The following is a 20,163-nucleotide window of genomic DNA, read 5'->3' as shown; positions in this document are numbered from 1 at the left end:
GCTTGAAAATTACTCAAGTGCTGTTTGATAGCTCAAAAAAACAGGACCTACAACCAACCCAGACTTAACTCTTTTGAAATTTCTTGTCTCTGCAGGAGCATTGCGTGATGCAGGGAGGTATGGGGTGGGCTGGCCCTGTTCCTTCTTACCTGGTATTTTGTTTCTTGGCTTCATGTCCAGAAGTGTGCAGTGATGAGCTGGGCATGTAACACACCAAGAGCAGTGTAGGGATGGTCTTCAAGTAGCTGACAGACCTCTCAGCAGCTCGGGGGAATTACAGAGCATGGTTTCATGATGAAAGACTAACCAGGTATGGACCTAGCAAAATACTGATTCTGTATAGCTGCCCCCCAAAAAAAAAAAAAAAAAAAAAAAAAAAGAAGATAAATAAGACTAAACAGTGTTGTGGGGCTGGTCACGTCTGTTCTATAAGTGAAGTGCACACTATCACCTTATGTCCTCTAAAAGCTGGATATGCATCTTTTTTAATATTAAGCTTCTTTTTTATTTAAATTGGATTTGCCCTTAATTTAAATCAAACAATTTCTGCTTTTAACATGCATTGTAAGTTTTAACTGGCAATCTACATAAAGATCTGAGCATACTCTAACCTATTAGCATAATTCAAATGAAAAAACTATTCAGGAAAAGTGTGTGTGCACCCAGAGAATTGGGAGAAATCTGGACCCAGAACTGACTGTAGTAAAAATCCAGCTTTTGACTTTTTCTTCAGCAGCCCGAAACAAAGACCTATTCTCTCTACAGCTTATTCAACTAATACGGTGGGAATGAAAATAGCTTATCAAACTTGAACAAGTTGTTAGGAGCTGAAAAAGGATATTTTTCTTTTCTGGTCTGTGAATAAAAACTAGGAGTGTGAAGTTGAGAGTTGTCAGTTGGAAAATTATGGAAGTGTTTGTGGCCATGGTGTGATGGCAGAACCTCCTCTGAGGTCACTGCACAGTGTTTATCGTTAACTAGGTGTTCGTGAAGGCCCAAAGACAGACAAAAGGAAATCTTTGACAAAGTGGAAATTAGACCGTTTAAAAATGTTTTTGATCACCATAGAACCTCCATTATCTATTGTGAGAATAACAATGCTTTTGTTTAATATTCCCATTTTGAATGAAAAATTTCAATAAAAACATTTTTATATTAATCACAATTGGCATATTTGTATGCAATATTTTTATTACAAAGCTATGGCTTGTATTTTAATTGCATTCTAATTTCTGTCCAAATACAAACTGTATATATTTTTAGGAAAAGTGTATAGTATAGAAGAAATGTTGTTCACAATATCTGACATATATGATAAATCTTGAGCATTTCAACAAATGTCTAGTAAATTTTATATTTCCTTAAATACTTATATAGCATTTTATCCCCATGGTTGGCCTAAAGGAGGAACATATGTTGTAAATACAATCTTTTGTTGCAGCTAAATCTATTTTTGTAGTAACTAACTAGTTACAATCAATCTTTAGCAAAATAACTAAAAACTAAAAATATTAAAGAGGATTAAAATGTATCGTTAAGATCACAGTTGAATTAAAGCACAACTAAAGTAGATGATCATGATCTATCTTCCCTGGGTCTTCTCGCTGTTAAGACTTGCACTGTATTTTCCAGCATAGCTCTGTGGGCATTTTCCTGGGCTTTACAGTCCCAGATGACTCATCCAACTTTAATCTTTTTAATCACTGTCACAGCATATTTAAAAATTGCTGTACAAGCAAACTTAAACTACTGTGGTGGGGGGTTTTAATCCAAAAATTTAATTTAGTCATTGTCAAGTCACGCTAATGTCACTTAGCTTTGTTGTGTTGCAAGGCTGTGCTGCCATGGCAGAGCAAGCAGTCACGTTAGGTTGGGACACTCTTCCTGCCATCTCCTCCCCACCATCTCTTATCCCAGCTGCACAGTATCATTTCCTTCTCTTTACCTGCTCTTCCACAACCAGTTCCTTGTCTTTTTTACTTTTATGGCTTGTTAGTGCAACTGTTTTGATTTTATTTGAAGGTTTACATGTGGTTTTTTATTATGTTTCACAAATGGTGGCAATTCCCCTGGAGACCTTCCTTTAAGAATTTTCTATAGATCTTTGGGCTCATCAGTACAGGTTATGTTTGCTGTTCAAGAAGTGATATTAAGTCCAAAAGTCTCCCCATTTTCTCATCCCATCCCCCTTTAGATGGAGGAGGTTCAGGCTGTCATTGCAGGTTCTTAAATTAAGAACACATCAGTGTGTGAGAAATGTCTCATCACCTTGGCTTCTGAGAGGTGTCCTCAGTGCTGCCTTTCACAATTACTTATCACTGGGAAAGTTGATGCTCAGGCCCCTAAAAGCCTTCGTTAGGTAACAAACTTTCAGTTTCTGACAATAGTCTGATGCCATTCTCTTTAATTAGACTCAGTACAGAAAGATTTCAAGATAATGACTGTGCCAGTCGCTTTGTGGGAACATCATTATTTAAAGATGAAACACTGTCAGATCAAGTTACACTGTATTACTGTCAAGGGAGGAAGAATTTAAATGTTCACAATATTCATTTGTTCCTGTTGAGACCAAGCAGAAAAGCAATGGATTAGAGTTCCCCAATATTCTTTGTTCGGTCTCAGACACCCTTGCTCTTCAATCAAATGAACGAGCAGCTTTCAGATACAAATGCAGGGAACAGATTATAGACCCTAGCAGAGCAATCAGGAGCAAACCAGAAAACCTGCTCCTACCAGAAAGACTAGCTTAGAAAAGAAATTGCTATCCCAATTGTGAGATTTTTTTTTTCCAAAACTGCATTGTAAAAATGGATCGTTAAAACGTCATCTGTCACAGCATCTGGGAATCTGATTCTGTGTGCGTGTATTGTGCATCCTGACAGATCACTGACACTCGGTGGGCACGTCGACGCCAGGTCATAGCCGCCGTGCAGCAGGCCACAAGTGCAAGCCATGTGTGTTTAGAGATATTTCAAATTTCCTGGAGACTGCAGATGGAAATCAGTATTTTCTGATGTTCATATACTGTTAACATACCCTAGCTTCCCAGAGAACTATGTTAGGCAAGCCTCAGCAGAGCGGGAGCAACACTGTTTTCCTCTTGGGAGGTGCAGCGTGAGTGAGCCTGGCAGCTGTGATAACTGAGCCTTATCTCCACGCTGCTCGGTGCCGTCACCACTGAGTGGGCTGGGAAGCTCTGAAGACTGCAGTATTTTGGCCTTAGATGACTTAAACTGCACGGCACAATATAATATACTGCAATATTATACAGTAGAGTATTTTTAATGGGATTTTTCTCAGTTATCTTCTCAACAGCTTAAAAATGGGGTCTCCAGCAGCTGCCCTTTGAGGCTACTCCACATTTTAAGGATGTAATTAGTTCAAAATGCCTTCATTTGGGCCTTTTATGGGGCCCAACATCAATTATGATGTGGTATGTTTTTGCACCTAACTATTTGTATCCCCATGGAGGATTTTATCAAAAGGTAAATGTTTCTCTTGCTATTTGACTGTATTTAATCAACTAGTGGGGGTATGATGCTCCAACATCTAGCCCGCATCTAGAGGAAACAACCAGTTTATCAGTCCTGGGGCATCAGGCAAGAAGCACACGGGCAGCTTTTGCCAGTTCTTTCCTCCAAAGCCTGTAAGACTACTCTGAGCTCAGCATCAGTGCTCCACCGGAGTGACTGATTGCGAGATCACAGCACCCAGAGGAGGTCACTTCTGAGGAAACCCAAGCGCTTTGATGAGGGCTAATGCGTCATTTGAAAGGCAAATGAATGGAAGTATAGTGTGCAGGGGAGGGCAGATTCCCTTCTAATCAGCAATTATTAGCATCAGGATGCTCTGCTTACCACACTTTAACTAAATCTACTTTTAAAAGTATTAAAGATCTCAGATAAACATCGGTATGAATAGACTCATCATGTCCTTGTCATCTAATTAAAAAAGAAAAACACAATATCTCTTCCTCAGAGAACGTAAATGTTGTATAAAGAAACTGCAGCTTTAGAATGAAGCTTTGAGCCTGAAATAAGGAAAAAATTGCTGGCAAGAGCTCTGTTCAAAACATTGACATGAGATGGTGCAAGCATTGGAGATGCATGCTCCCTGATGTTACGGATGGCAGTTACCTTGGTTTTCAGCCAGGGCTAAATGTCACTTTTCTCTCTGCTGTTGTCTTCGGGCGTGACGATTCCTTGATTATAGGAAGAAAACATTAATGATAACTGTTTCTAAATGTCACCTGCTCACAGGAACAAAATGAAATGGTACTTGAAGTGGATTGTGGAGACTCTCATTATACCCCTCTTCCTGGATTAGTTAACAATCACTAGCAGAAATTTGTACCTTCTGCTGTAGAAGGAGTGATGAGAGGGACAAGTGGGATTTAAGGCAAAGCATTGGAGGAGAAGGAAAGTTTTCTTGTGTGAGCTGAGAAACTGCTGCAAGCGTTTGCATGACATGAGAGGAGCAAAATGGAATGGGAGCCTGAGCTGAAGGGAGCAATTAGAAGAAACTCTGAGATCCCAAACAATAGCCCAAATCCTTCACGGAAAAAAAAAGAAGAAAAGAGGTAGTCTTCAAGTTAGGGTAAGAATATTGTCTCAGGAGAGTTTAATGCACACTTGTTTTTCACTTGAGCTTGGGTGAGTTGTATTTGTGACAGTATGAAAACCCACACTTCAGCTGTTCATGTAGAGAAGGCTTTGTCTGTGTGGCACCTTGTGCATATTTTCTCCCTCATGTACTTAAAAGTTACATTATAATATTTTGGCTCACAGTATTTCTTTTTTTTTTCTTCCTTGTATATGACAGACTTGGGCTTGGGGTGGGAGCATTAACTGAAGTGTGCCAAAGAATAATAGAAATGCCAGGGTTTATTTTTCTCTGAAAATCATCACTTCAGTTTTGGTGACTGACTTCCAAATGGGGTATATGAAGCAAAGTGTTGCCAAAGGGATGGTGTGACTGTCAAGAGGAGATTGTAGGGGATGCTGAGTTTCTGGATCACTGCAGGGATGCTCCCTGCCCACAAGTTTGGAGGCAACAGCATTTACAAAGATGTGAGCCCCACCAGACTTTGTCCTCTCACTGCCCAAAGAAGGGACACTGGCATAACCCAAATTTTGGCTCTTCGGTTTAGATTTGTCAATGTTGAATACAACTGCCATATTTTTCTCGTGCATGCTGATCACTGAGAGAACTGGAATGATTTTATGGAATTTAAGAAAGTATTTCAGAAATTCTGTTCTCTCTATTTTTCAGTGTAAAGCTTACAAAACCAGACAGGTTCATCACTTTAGAGATAAGGTTTGAAGAACTGTCTGCCTCCTTGGAGCTGAACAGAGGGCTAGTGGGAAGATTAAAACAATAAGCTTATTATATTATTAGTAGTGGGAGAATTCTAAACCCCATTTGTTCAATTATGGTCTCTTCAATATGCTTATTTAGGTTCTTGTAAATTGTAATCAGTAAATTAGATGTGCTGCCCTCACAGCTCTAGGGTTAGCTTTCAAGGGACTTCCTACATTATTTTTTTTTAATGTTTATAGTGAAATCAAGAAGGGAATTAGTTGTTTGATATGCAAGGTTGGCTCTGTGTAGTGGATGCTGACTGCATTCTGATATCTATCATTACTAAATGAAAAACAGTTGTGATGCTACAGCACTGCTGTCTGAGCAGAGTAATCTCAGAAAAGGCTAGGACTGTAACCATGTTATGTGCTATGTGATAAAAATGGTAGCTAAAACCATTAAAATGAACACAGGCTGATAAATGAAACCATTGTAAAGTCTCCAAAAGCCAGCATATGTTGCTAATAGTTATCTGAAGTAATACAAGAGGGATGTAAAATCCTCAGTATCACCTTCTATATAAAAATATCATCTGTTATTTCTTTTTGTGGTGTTTTTACCCTTTTCTTTTCTCTGTATTTTGCTTGACAGTTTAATATTGAGCATTTGGTACTAAACCCAATCACCTAGCTGAGTCATACAGCGCTTTTTCTTTCCTCTTTTTACCTTTCTAGATGGTCTCTAATTTGCATCACGCAGAGACACCATTTTCAAAAGAAACACCTCTTCCCTTTCAGCTCATTTAACTGGAGATTTCAGCAGGTTTGGGAAACAGGCTCCTTCAGCCCTTTGCAAGTGCTTTATATATCTTTGTAATTTAAAGAGCCTTTTGCCTTCCTGAGAAGTGGTGTCTGTTTTTTCCGTGCAGATAAATTGTGTATTTGTTGCAATACTAGATCATGCAAACTCCAATATCCTGACCATATTGTCCCCATTTATTTCTTTTATCTTTCTGTTTAATATAATAGGAATAGCGGCTGAGGCAGGGAAACATATGCAGCAGCATAATAGTATATTGTTTGAAAGCAGTTGTCTTCCATTTCCAGTGTTTCTCTTTGAAATGTAATTGTCTGCTAATATAACTGGGAAATATTATTGCAGGAATGATCACTAAAGTGTATACTTGTGCTTTTAGTTCGTGTTACATCTCTATAGTATTTTTAAAGGAAACTGGATGCAACCTTGGCTAGTTAAATATCGTTGGTGAGATATCTTTGTAGAAGTTGTGATAGGCATATTGTCACCGAATGTGGAAACAACTCCATGTAGTGCCAAAACAAGAAACGCTGTGTCCCATGTGTAATGCAGCAACAACAGAATTACAATTGCCTTGTGTAAAGTATCTGGTAATGAAGGCAGATAATGGAATTCTTTGCAAAAGCAGATGCTAACTGGCTCCCCAATGCTAGGCAGAGAACTGAAAAGTGATACCAGCTGGAGGGGAGAAAAAACAGCTGAAAAAGGCATTAAAAAGAAGATGCCTTAGATGCACGTTTGTTTAAGCAGTAAATACTTGTTTAAAATAATCTTATGAGATTCTTATTAAGAGGCAAACTGAGAATACGATTACGATGTTATAGGAAGTCAGCTGGGTGCCCAAAGGATATTTGTATGCAGATTGGATGAGTAACGCAAGGACACCGCTGGGAATAGTGCGTTATCATTTACACTGCAAGGCTGGCTGGTGAGGACAGCCCTTGGAAGTGTTTAATTGCAGGAGGTGGGGCTTGCGAGAGCCAGAACCTTCTGTTGTTCAGGGAGGAGACAGCATGCCGGGCTAAGGGAGGCTTGACTTTAGAAGCAGGGGTGTCTCTGCTCGTCCCTACACGCACGAACATGTACACACATGCTTGTGTCTTCTCCAGCAGCACTCGCTAGCGGTGCCCTCCTGCCGGGCTGGAAGTGGCGCTCAGCATGTAGCATCTTTGTTGTGTCCTCCATCGTCTCCCACTATTTTACCGCTCCAGTCACCTCAGCCATTTCAGATAGTTGCTTCATAAATGAATGTGATAATTTAATGAAGGGCTTAGTCCACACAGAAGTTTCCTTTTGTTATAAATACGGATTTTTTTCAAACACAAACATGCAGTGGAGAGAACCTTTTTAAAAGAAAACACAACAAAACTCTTAACAAATAGAGCAACTTAATGACACCTGAAGTTGGTCTCTTTTTTTTGCCCAGATAAATTTTTCTTTACCCAAAGAATTGTTCCCACAGTGGTGGGTTACTGGCGCAGCTGGAGTGCTGAGCTGGGCATCAGCTCACCAGGTTTCCAGTCCTGGCCCAATGCAGGCAGACCAGAAAGTTCAGTGGGGCTCTGTCTCATCCCAGACAATTGCCCTAACTACTAATTTTTGGAGGATTAAAACTTACTTTTAGTTTCAGCCCAACATGGAACAGGAATATTCATGTACTTTTCAGCAGCTAACATTTTTCCTGTGTGAGAAAACTCATTTTGGGCTTCTCCAGCAAGAGGAAACACTGCGGAGTTTACAGACTTACTGATACTGGTAGTATCGGAATATATACTGGTAGTATCTGATACTGGTAGTATCAGGAGGCAGTTGTCTGCAGGTAGAGGCTGGAGCGATGTGTCCGTGTGCGGTGTCAGAGAGCTGCTCCTGCATCAGGCTCCTGTTGACAAATTTCAAGGAGTTTTACTGACAAGCAAGAAATGAGTTTTGAAGCAGTCTCTGGAGATTTGCAGCTTCATCTGTGCAGTGTTTAAGGGTGTGTGTTCTCCTTGCTCCTTCACCTCTTTTCTGTGTGTCTTGACTGCGAGTTGCTGAAAACATGCTTTAGCCGTGTGCTTTCCTCCTGGCAAATGAAAGTGAGGTGTGTTGTCCGTGTAAAACGAGCAATGGAAGGAGCTGTGGCAGAGCAATGATCAGTCAACAGCATCCCTCCAGAGCACTGATTCTTTGCTTTATCAACAAAACTGCAATCACTGAGAAATCCCTTTTCTGCTGATGACCTGTTCTTAATATTCTTACAGCTGGGATACGCTACAGCTACTTGCTGCGCTGTAATGAGTTGTTCGTCTAATTGTGGTGGGCAGAAAATGTCTTGGTGCTCTTCAGGTCTGGACTTCGCTTAATGAGAAAAGAATGTTAAACCTCAGCGGTGTGAATAAAAACGTGCGGCTGCGTATCTGCTGTGCTTTCAGAAGCACCATTTTCAAGACCTTTCTTCACCTGCTGTTTTTCGGCAGGAGGTATCCTGCATACTAAGCAGAAAAAAAACACTTTCCAAATTCAAGTAGCAAATCACATCTCTAATTACGTTTTGACCGCATTAGTTAAGAAATATATTAAAGAACTGTGGAGCTACCTGGATTACCATTTAATGCAGTTTATATGAATTTTTGGCATATAATTGATAGTAAGAAGTGAGGTTTCTAATTTTTCCTGATATTCTGATTTTGTGCAGACCTCTGCAGGGTTTTACAGCTTTCCAGGGATAACATCTCACCCTTAATATACATCCCCAGGATTTTAGGCTTAGGCTCCAGGCCGCTGGGGATTTTGAGCATGGCAGGAAAATTCGAGCCTGTAAATACAGCGATGGGAGAGCTGGTTCTTGTCCGTGTTACTCTAAGTGTAGGAAATGCTCTGGGGTGCATCTGGGCTTGGAGACAGGAGCCTGCTCCCCCTGTCCCAGCCGTCTCTGCCGCAGCACGAGGGGCTGCTGCAGCTGGTAGAATCGCTGAAGAAGGGCCCTCGGAGAGGAGAGCTGCTGGGGTGGACCCAAAACCACCCTGGCAGCCTGCACAGGGTCTGTGGAAGGAACACCTCTACTTCACTGTCTTCTCAGCAGTTTTTATTCACTTTTAGTTGCTTCCCTCTCACCTTCCCCAGCTCCTTTCCCCCTCCCTGTTGTCATGGGAACATTCACTACAGTGGTTAAATCATAGTATTAAAATATACTTTCCCAGTAGAATGGTAATAGCAAATATTGATCTAGCTACTGCTGCTGACTCAGGGATATAGTTGAACATACAGTATCTCTTATTTCTCTTCTTAATGCATAATGCAGCGGTTTCTTTCACCTTGGGCTCTGTGCTAAAGGTGACAGCCAGCCACAGCTAAATATTTGGACTTGGTTTTTTACTGTGTGGCCCAGCCAATGCATTGGATGCAGGTGCTGTTATGAAGCTGACTTTAAAATCTGCAAAGGACAATAAGACAGGAAGAAAAATCACCCTTGCTGTGATTGACCCTCACAAGCAATAGTTATAGATGTTTGTATGTCAGTGAAAAGACATTCAGATTAAACTGTCAGCACCCACAGACACACAGTGTGCTCCAAATAACTTTGTAAGTGTATTGCGCTCTGTCACAGAAATGGTTGAAATGTAGATGAAAGACAAATAACTACCTTAATATCAAGTGAGGCTGCATTTAAAAATTTATTCATTCATATACATTGTCACTGACATCTGCTTTGAATAATCACCTGCACAGTAGCACATAATGTTAAGCAGAGCATGGTAAGCATATTCCTGAGTCACCAGAAAGGAGCAAAAGTAAAAGATTCTACCTTGAGATGTGAGTTTGCAGTAATTCACAACGTAAGCGTTTCAGTTTCCCACAGTGGTTAATTAACCAGCTCTAACTTTATGAGAGTTTCCTGAAATTGATAGTTTTTGTAAGGTAAGATTGAGGTGCCTCTGGAATTCCCTTGTTTACCCTCCTTTCAAAAAATTTTTGGTTTAGAACCAGCCTGTTGTACAAATAGTTAAAGTAGTGCAGTTTTAATGTAATTAGTATCTGCAGTTGATGCTGCATTTTTCTGTGTGAGTGATACAGGCACAGCAAATGGCATTTTAGAGTCTGTGCTGGGAAGATCTCTGTTAACAAAGAGTAGGTGCTGAGAAGCCACCAGTTTCTGTCATGTTTCTATAAGTTCTTGAACATCTGCATGCATGCAACTTATGTTATAACTCATTTTATGTTTCTTGATCTTTCTAGAAAAAATCAGGCAAAGATATGCAGATCTACCAGGGGAGTTGCACATTATTGAGCTTGAGAAAGACAAAAATGGGCTCGGACTGAGTCTTGCTGGCAACAAGGACCGGTCTCGTATGAGCATCTTTGTAGTTGGTATCAATCCAGATGGACCTGCAGGACGAGATGGAAGGATGCATATTGGCGATGAACTTCTAGAGGTAAGTGTTTCCTTTAACTACTAAGCAGGGTTCATATGGAGAGAGGGAGAGGCATATGTGAAGCTATCATTTGAACCTTAAATAAAGCCTGTAAATGGAATTAGGTGGCTGAGGCAAGGAGCTGCACTGATTTATGCCAACTGAGAACTTGGCCTTTGGCAGGTAAATGTGTTTTCAGTGAAACAAAAATCATTGGCCTGTGAAAACTAATGTCTTGTCAGTGAAGTCTGTGCTCTCAGCATGTTCAAAAGCTATGCCTAGGGAGGGACTGTTGAAAGGCAGGAAGGGGACAGTAAATCTATCCCTGTAGTGCATATGTGGTTTCATAGGGAAATTCACACCTTACATTAAAAAAAACAAAACCCCCTCAAAGTTACCATATGTGTTTTTACAGATGACAGGGATATTCCCCATCCTGAAAATAAATTTCATGCTGTAATCTGTTTTGATCTGTTGTAACTTAAAATACTTATTTTCTTTAGTCGTGTCTGGCATGAGTTCACCCACAAGGCAAGAGAGCTCGTTAGCAAGTAGAGTATTTTGTCTTCTCTTTTTCTCCTATCTCCTTGCTTCACCTTCAGATTGAAAATGCAGATTTCCTACACTTCATCTGATTTTTGGCTGTTGCACAACGACACTTTGCTGCAGTACCTGCAGTGGTTCCTGACGTCATGATTGCTTCAGCAGTTTAAAAAAATCAGCCATCCCTGGGGATCTTTCCTGTAGAGAGAAGCTTTCACTGAAGAGCAAGTACATGCTGACCTACTGCTCTCCACGGGTGGTGATTTTTCTCATCTTTCAGCAACTCTCTGTGCCATCAGAGAACCACCTATTTTCTTATGTTTCTTGACTTGAGAAAGAGGAGTTTGCCTGGGGATACCTTGGGAGTACTCAGAATTGTCTAAGTGTTTGTCATTGTCTAACAGTTCTGTAATTATGGGTTTTCAATACACATAATACAAGAAAGACTTGTTTTGCTATAATAATAACACCATCTGAAGTTTATTATTTTCTTTTTAAGTGTGATAAATGGTATGAAGGTCTATACCATACTGGTGTAGAGTAGGAAAATTACTTTCTCCTTCAAATTTATGTTCTTTCCGTCCTTGGCACCAAATTCTAATGGTAAAAAAAAATGAAAATTGTCAAATTTTGGATTTGAAAGGACTCATGGTACCATTTTCCTCTGTGCATATCATAGACCAGGTAGTTCCTGGCAGAGGAAAGATAGAGCCTTTTGTATCAATACTTTCCCACAAAAAAGGATCCACTGAAATTTTCTTATATCTCACAAGTTATTCCTTGCAGTGTTTGTTTGATCTAATGTTAAGTGTTGCTAGCAGTACTTGAAAGATGCACCATCTGTGATTAATCACATATATCTCAAGGCTTGGGATTTGCATGCTTGAGCCTTGTCATAAGTAGCATTTTCCAAAGTGGTGGTGTTGCCCTAATTCCTCTCACTGTCAAGTTGGAGGTAAAATGATTTTTTTCTTCGGTGGAAGGAAAGTGAATTTCACCATCTCAAAAATGCCAAACTTCAAATAAACTGAAGTTCAAAGAGACTTTAGTAACTACCTCTCTTGTTTACCTTTGCAATCAAATTAAAGGTGTGTCACCAGTGGGCAGAAGTGTGATTACTTATATGAAAGGATGTGGTGATCTCATTCTGGTCCCCAGTGAGTACGTATCCAGTGTCAAAACATCCTGTATTACAAAGGCATGGGTTGTGCATTAGTCATGTACAAACGTCTCATGTTCACACCAGTGGTCAATTATTCACAGCTCTGGTTTTTTGTCTTTTAAAAGCATTTCAGTGTTACATGAATAGCATTGAAATGGAACTAATGGGCATTTACACTGGTAGGTTTTTTCGATAACCATTGGGTTCAATAAGTATTTCAGCAACCGTTAGGAATCCTCATACCCAATAAATATACGGGTCACCAAGGTAGGAATATCACAGTATGGTTGGGCTGGGAAGGGGCTTTTGCAGGTCATCTGGTCACCAACCCGCCTTGCTCAAGCAGGGCTACCTCAAGCCAGTTGTCCTGCACTGTATCCAGATGACTTTGGAGTATTTCCAATACAATTTCATGCTACTTCCATGCCAGTGATGCAGAGGTCAAGGTGGTCAACTGGCTTTACTTGTAGTGTCTTTTACAACAAAAAATGTTTAAAAGAGCATTAAGGGCAAACTCAAGCGTTCAGAAGTGAGGATATGACAGACTCCGGATTGTTTGGTTTTCTCCCATTAAAGACATAAAATTAAAGACTGGGAGTATGGTTGTTGGTCACAGAAGTGTTTTCTCTCTCCCATGGTATCCTTCCCTCATTCAGAGACCCAGATGGACAATGTTTACTGATGAAGCAACTTAACTTCTCTTCCTTTGAGTAGTGCTTCACTGCATAGAATCACAGACTGGTTTGGGTGGGAAGGGTCCTTCAAGATCATCTAGTTCCAACTCCCCTGCCATGGATAGCGACACCTTCCACTAGATCAGGTTGCTCAAAGCCCCATACAACCTGGGCTTGAATGTAGGTATTAAATTGGTCTGCCTGCAGACTGAGCTGCTGGCCACTGCCCACTGGTCAAATATTTAGCTATTTGTAGAAAAAAAGCTATTGGAATTTTCAGCCACTTCCATTCATAAGCATTTAAGTTCATTTTCCCCAGTATTCTCATCTTCATCAGCAAAGAAACCACCCTCAACCCTCATCTTAACTGCATGTTTCAAGTATATTTTCATCTGCATCTTTGATTACACATCAGTTTTGAATACTAGAGTGTATGGGCAAGAGAAGGGATTCACATCTTAGGACACCTCCAGCATTTCTGCACTGTCCTGGAGTGTCCCAGTGAATCTGTTGGTTAGTGTTGCTCCATTAAAACTGTGGATACTACTGCAGTGTGTGCAGATTATTCCCCGTGGCTGTTGATGGAAGTAAGGTTAATGGAATGGAGACATAGATAGATATATACATAGATATTACCTTTTCATTTTTCTTTTGAACTGGAGTTTGATTGGATTCAATTGGAGGATGTGGGATGCTGCAAGACTGCCTCGGCTCCTATTTCATAAAGTCTTTTGTCACTGATTTAATGAAATATCATCTCACTTTTAGCTTCTGCAAACAGCAGTAGTCTTTTGGGAGCACGATCCTGTCTTGTTTTCAAAGACAATCCAGCCTACACATTGGGTGAAATGCAGGTCACGTACAGTTTTTTAATGTAATCATTATTTTTTTAATACATCTTCTGTGATGTATTTCGGATGGGTATGTTACTGGAGAAAACAGCTTTTTGAGGGAGAAGGTCCTTTCATCTTATTTTCATACATGGAGGAAAATTACTTTGGGTCAGAATTTGGTCCCTGTGCAAAAGAATGTATTTTTTACATGACACAAGTTCTGCTTTTCAGTTCTTTTTCCAAGCAAAGAAACCATCTGTGGCGCTCCTGCCTTGCACTCTTGCTGTTTTAGTGCAGGTGTCTGCACTGCTTCGTATCTTATTAGTTTGGGCTTAGTCCTGCGGCTGATTGTGCCCAGCATGGCCCACAGTGCGTTCACGTGGTGCTGTACCTGTGCTGTTACGCCCTGCTGCTCATGAACTCAGCATGGGTCTGTCCTGTGGGGAGGTTTTATTCACACTGAATAATCCACCCTGTTATTATTATTATTATCATCTCTCCATAAGAGAGTGAACTGCATTCTATTAATAAACCAAGCTGTGCAGAGCCCTGTAATGTGAAATTACTGATGTTGGGATTTTCTGCCATCTTCCTGACCCTGCTTATCTTGCTGAAAATGGGGCAGGAGGTAGAAGGAAACTGTGTTTGGATGTTTTGCTCTAGGAGGCCACAGCGCTTCTTGAAAGAGCAAAAGCTAGTCTTCATGGTCAAGAATTGCTGTACAAGTTAGCCTGTTGTCCATTCTGGACTGTTGCGTGAGAGGCAATTATATTTTTTTCTTTTTTTATGCCATTTTTGTCGTAGCTCAGAGCCAGAGGGCTTTTCTGCTAAATGTATTTTTATTGCTATTTTATTTTAAGATTCTTAGATAAATATGAGTTATGCTGTAATAATATAATAAATACATCAGTATTTTGCCTAAGTAAATGAACTACCCAGCCAAATTCATGATGCCACTTCTGTTTTAGAATGTGGGGGATTGCCGTTTTATTCTCAGTTTATTTGTTGTGGGATTGTTATGTTTTTCCTGTGTCAAGACAGTTACTTTGGATTAGTCAAGTGGCACTGTCCCTCAAGACAGACAGTAAGTTGAACACACACAGTGAGGTTTTCACAGAAGAGTCATCTTGAATGATTAACTCTAGTGGTGCTTTTATATTTTTTTATTGCTTTTTAAATACAATAGTCATAGCTTCTGTTCTTCTTCTCAGATTCATTTACTGAAGGGAACCTTGAGGGCTAGTGTCCTTTTGGTCTTTTCATAGGAGGATACAAATACTTTTTTTTATGTACTTTGGATACAGGTTACCAATTAAGGTTAGTGTTGGGTGGTGATTTTCGAAGCTGCAAATAAGGTCAGGCTGTGATCGGAAGGCTGGTTGTGCACGAGGGTGCAGGCAATCTGCGCTTTTCTGTAGTCCCGTCTCTCTTTCCACACTCTCTAGGCAGGGAACTGCGGGGGGCAGCTGCCTGCCAAGCCAGCAGCAAAGCTGAACTCCAGCACAGGGCAGGAGATATTCTCTCTTTGTGGAATTTATGGTCTGTTGATAACTTTAGATGATGCACATATTTGAACATGTGCCGGGCAAGATATTTGGTGAGGAAAGAAGAATTCACATTCTAATTAATTATTTTTTTCTTTCCAGTGTTTACCTCATGCTTTATTATGTGGGGTTTGGTGTATTTTATGGGGTTTCACTCTATAGAATTTTATCAAAAAGTTTTTGAAACTCTTCCTATTGTTTCAGTCTGCTTATATCTCAAAATGCTACAATTCCTGTGGTTAGAAGGAACCTAATACATTGGTACAAAGAAATAATTATTATAGAAAGCTCTGCCAGTTCTTTTACTGGCTTTGGAGTATCATTTAACTTGATTTTCATAAAAATCAGATGATACTAATTTATGGATTTCCGTTACTGCCACGTAGTAAAAACAGTGCTCTTTTTTTAATATCCATATCTAATGTTTCTCTTCTCCAAATTAAAGTTTGAGAAGCAAACAATCCTTTAAATTTTTTTCTCTTAACTTAAGAGTTCAGATTTCAGTGAGTTTGAACTTTCTGCTACTTTAGTGTATGAAACTGTAAAACAAAACTTTTGTAGGTGAAGGCAATGGTACATTTGGGATATGTGATAAAATCTGCCATAAAGCAGCGTAGGAGTTATATTAAAGATTGAACTTAAGTGTGCTGACCTGACCTCATACCTGTAGCATGTTTTTATCGTTCTCTGTTCTCTGCTGTCTTTCCAAGAAGTTATGTAAAGAGACATGTAACAAAGAGTTGAGGTTGATTTAGATCCGTTTATTTCTTTTGCTTAGTCAAAGCTTTGTTTTTCTTTTCTAATCTCTGATGAAAAAAGTAAAGCACGGATTTATAGATTTTGAATCCCAGAGTACTATTTGGTTAATCTGATGTGTTACTTTATTTAATTTGAAAGATCTAAAATGATGTTGCTTATGAAAAACTAGACGTTCTCTTTTTTGTTTTATTTAAGGAGGCTTTTGTGCTTTGCTCATCGTGGTATCCAAAGCTAACGGAACATTAATTTACTTTGCAAAAGAAAGTGACCTTTTTTTTAAAAAAAAAAAGAAAAATTAATACCGGCTGTAATAACTATGTGGGACAGTCCAAAACCTTGTGGAGATATATTACTTTGATTATCCTTTCATTTTGGTGTAATTAAACAATTATAACTTACAGACCTAGCTCAGAGCTAATTAAATTTTGGACTGATACATCTAGTGAATAGGATTAATTTAGCCAGAGTAAAGACTATAAATTTTAATCTAAGAAGTCTGCTGTTTAGAAAAATTGATGGTAATTTAACTAAGTCCAAACAATTTGTAAAGCATACAGTATTCCCAGTGAATAATTTATTTTTGAATTTAGAGAAATAAAGTCAACAAACTCACTGAAAGTTTCAAGTCCACATTGAAGCAAGAATGCAACTGAGCACTCATTTTTGCCACTGGATTTTTAAGTTTATCTTCAATTAACAAAGCGTGGCCTAGGATGTTGCTTCTCGCCCCGTCTTTGCAACCGTGGCAGTCGCAGACAGCACCATATTAAACCCTTACGAGTGTTGGCATGATGCTGTTCCCTCAGTGCTGATCATTTCAGGCCAGCTCAGACTCTCTTAGACCTTTCTTGGTTCTCTCTTTGTACAGCAGCTTGAAGGTAAATGGTTTGTGCTTCAATTCTAATGAATAATCAAGTGTTAGGAGTTTTATTCTTGGCCTTGCATTGTCCTTATTTAACTGATGAACTTACATGTTGTTTTGACCCATTGAACATGAGATGGGAGTATTGTGAAGTTGCCAACATGACCAAATAGCCTGTATGACACCAGGCTGTAAGACTTGGCCAGTTATTTCTTGTTTGAATGAAAAAATCTTCTAAGAACACAAAACCGAAATCCAATACAAACATTTGCAGTAACAAAAAGTCCTTCTATAACCACTGGTAAATTGTTCCTGGGCTCCATTATCATTATTGTTTTAAACAGCATTGGTATATCAAATGTGAATGTAAATATTATGTTGTAAATTAAGAGTGGGAGAAAAAAGTGCAGTATTGAAACTAAGCTGGCTGCTCGCTTTGGAAGGGTGTATGAACACTCCAGCTCCAGAGAGATGCATTAATCTAATCAAGATGCTTGGAGTGAGAATTTTGACAGAGTTAAATAGCAGATTATTCTGCACGCTTGGAAGCCTCTGATGCTTGCTTAGACGGCAAGACACAGGACGAGCTGAACCATGAACCTGAACTAACATCATGACTCCAAATACAATTAATTTCAATTTTTTTTTTCTTCATCTCTAAAGTTTTGCCTTCTTTTTTGGACAAAATACAAGATGTATTTAAATGTAGCTTTGAATTAGTTTCTGTGTTTATGTTTACAGGTATTCAGGTGTAGGTAAAATATTGTTCTTCTACAGATCCTTGTTATCTTGATGCTTATTCTGATCTAAATTGTCAAAGTAGAAGGAAGACAGCTCTGGTAGTCCTGGTCCCTGCTGTCAGGGGAGGATGCTTTCCTTCACCACCTTGCTGAGTGTTTCCCTCAGCTTAGTTTTAAATCTGAAAATCATCAGGGTATAATTCTAAAACTGCTCAAGGGTTTTGTTAATCTTGACATAGTGGGTTTTTTCCCATCAAACTCAGCTCAGCTCTTACTCTCTTGAAATTTGTTGTGACATTCATATCTACCTTATGTTCTGCATATGATCTTTGTGATTGTAATTTGTGCATTGCCTGAGCTGAAAGGTGAGCATCCTGTTAGGACACCTCTGAGGCAGGAGCTGAAGCCCAAGAAACTCAGGACATTGCGGGCAGGCTGAGGTGGAGCAAGGTGTTAAACACAAGCCCTGCCTGTGAAATGAATGAAATGCTTTAAATATTCTATTTTTACACTGCAGGTTATTTTTGTGGTGTGATACTGAGTATGCTTTTGGTTGACTTGGAAGTAACTGCTATATTCATCTCAGAGATGCTGTTGTCCTTGTTGAAGTCCCACTCGCAGAGCATGGCAGTGGGAGACAGGAAGGGTCTTATTTTCCTCAAACTGGGAAAAGACTTCTAGTTTCTACAGAAAGAAAATTCCTGAAGCACATACTGTATTAAAGCCAAGCTATTTCCCTCTGAAAACTGCAGCATTTGCTGTGTCTGTTGTAGTGCTTAGGTGTTTGATCCATCACAGCAAAAGTGATGTGGCATGTCCTTAAATTGTCCCTTTTCTCCATGGCTGTTAGTCCTGTTTCCTTCAGTGGAACTGAGGACTTACCACAATCTTAACAGCAAGTTTTCCTAAACTGCCAGTTGCCTGTAGGTAAGATATAGGAGTGTCTGTCTCAAAATCTGTGGCATTGTCATATCTGTATAATTCTTCTCAGATCAAGTTGTCTTCCAAAAATCTGGGAACAATACTTAAAATCCATTCTATGGATCTGTGAAAAAGAGTAGAAGATTTCTCTCATTTGTGGCTTACTAATAAGAGTAAATTAGCTCTGCATTGGTTCCTGGTTTATGTTGGTCTAGAATAAAACTTAGAATATTTTGCTATTAATACATAATTTTTTCTTTGATAAATTGGAATCTAAGATGTTGAAAATGTAATATTTTAAAATCTAAGGCTGCATTTCTGTGGTCCACCATGGAATCAGTATGAGAAGGTGGATGTTCCTAAAATCTGCTTTCAAAAGGAATGATAAGAAAGCTGATGAGGAATGTTAAATTGCTGCTGCTGAGTTGCAGACTACAGCTCTTCCTCCTCTGGTAGTTCACTTAGGGAAGGGGCGACAGCCTTGGGCAGTCCAAGGCCAAGCTGAGCAGTGCCCATCTCCTCCTGTGTACTTATCATCTGATGTCTTTCTGCAGCACAGCTGTGCCTGAAAGAGGCTCTTAGTGCCTCAGCTCTGGTATTTCTGTCTCTACAACACTGTACAGATAGGTATATCTATCCGTGCAACATTGGTATTCCTGTCTGGAAGAACCTCAAAAGTTGCAATCAGTATTTTGCAGACCACATTTTCTTTGGGTCTTATCTCTTTATCCCACAGTAAATTTGAAAGTCTTGGTGGTATAAATTAAAACAATGCATACTTTTCCACTTACCTGAAAATCTTCATTTTCTTTTAACAGATCAACAATCAGATATTGTATGGAAGAAGTCATCAGAATGCTTCAGCAATCATTAAGACAGCCCCATCAAAGGTCAAGCTAGTTTTCATACGGTAAGAAGAGTTCTCATCAAAAAATTTGTTTGCACTTTAGCCTATTATATTGCATATTTATATATTTACATATTTACATGTTTTGAAAATGCTGAACTTGCTTAGTTCTCTTTGAAGTGAAATAAACCTTTTCCTTGACTCTTCTCAGGACAGTTGAATAGTTCTCCTTAATAATGGGGAAAAAAAATCTAGTGTAATGGAATGACTATTTTGCTGAAGACTTGAGCTGTCCCTCTTGGGCTTGAGAGCACCCTGATAAGAGCTTCTTCTCCCACAACTTAAAGTGCTTTAGGTTGCTTCTGCCAGCACAAAGCTTGCTTCACCCACCTTGCCAGAAGGGAGTGACAATGGTGCAGAGGCTTGGGGCTGGAGAGGGGGCTGCTGTGAGAGGAGCAGGCAGGTGTGGATGGAGTAACGTGAAGCATGGGCTGGGTGGGTGTGTGAAGGTTAGTTCTGTATGGGCATCAAAAGAGGATTTAAAAAGTGAGCCAGGGCTTATTTGTACAGAGGGGGAACCTGACTTTGGCAAGGAGCGCTGGAATGGCTTCTGTAGGAGGGAATATGGTAAAACAGTCTTTCATCTGCATAAGAATTACTTGTGGGCATCTTTTCTTTTACTCCAAGCATGAACATTTTTCCTCTTTGCATGTGAATTAAGGACACCTCCGTGCATTCACTCTGTAGTTCAGGAAGTGTAACTGTCATGA

At 39.6% G+C, this 20,163-nt stretch overlaps 1 protein-coding gene across 3 annotated transcripts in view; it reads left to right on the top strand.

Annotated features, from left to right (window-relative positions):
* PATJ (PATJ crumbs cell polarity complex component) overlaps positions 1-20,163 on the top strand; it is a 160,522-nt gene that overhangs the window by 85,667 nt on the left and 54,692 nt on the right. For all 3 annotated transcript variants that reach the window (XM_074875879.1, XM_074875878.1, XM_074875880.1), the window contains exons 28-29: positions 10,333-10,529; positions 19,365-19,456. In XM_074875879.1, coding sequence (XP_074731980.1) covers positions 10,333-10,529; positions 19,365-19,456 — 289 coding nt within the window. The remainder of the gene's footprint in view (positions 1-10,332; positions 10,530-19,364; positions 19,457-20,163) is intronic.

This window comes from Strix uralensis, chromosome 8 (genome assembly GCF_047716275.1).
Source record: "Strix uralensis isolate ZFMK-TIS-50842 chromosome 8, bStrUra1, whole genome shotgun sequence".
Lineage (NCBI taxonomy): Eukaryota > Metazoa > Chordata > Aves > Strigiformes > Strigidae > Strix > Strix uralensis.
This window is presented reverse-complemented; position numbering and strand designations above follow the sequence as displayed.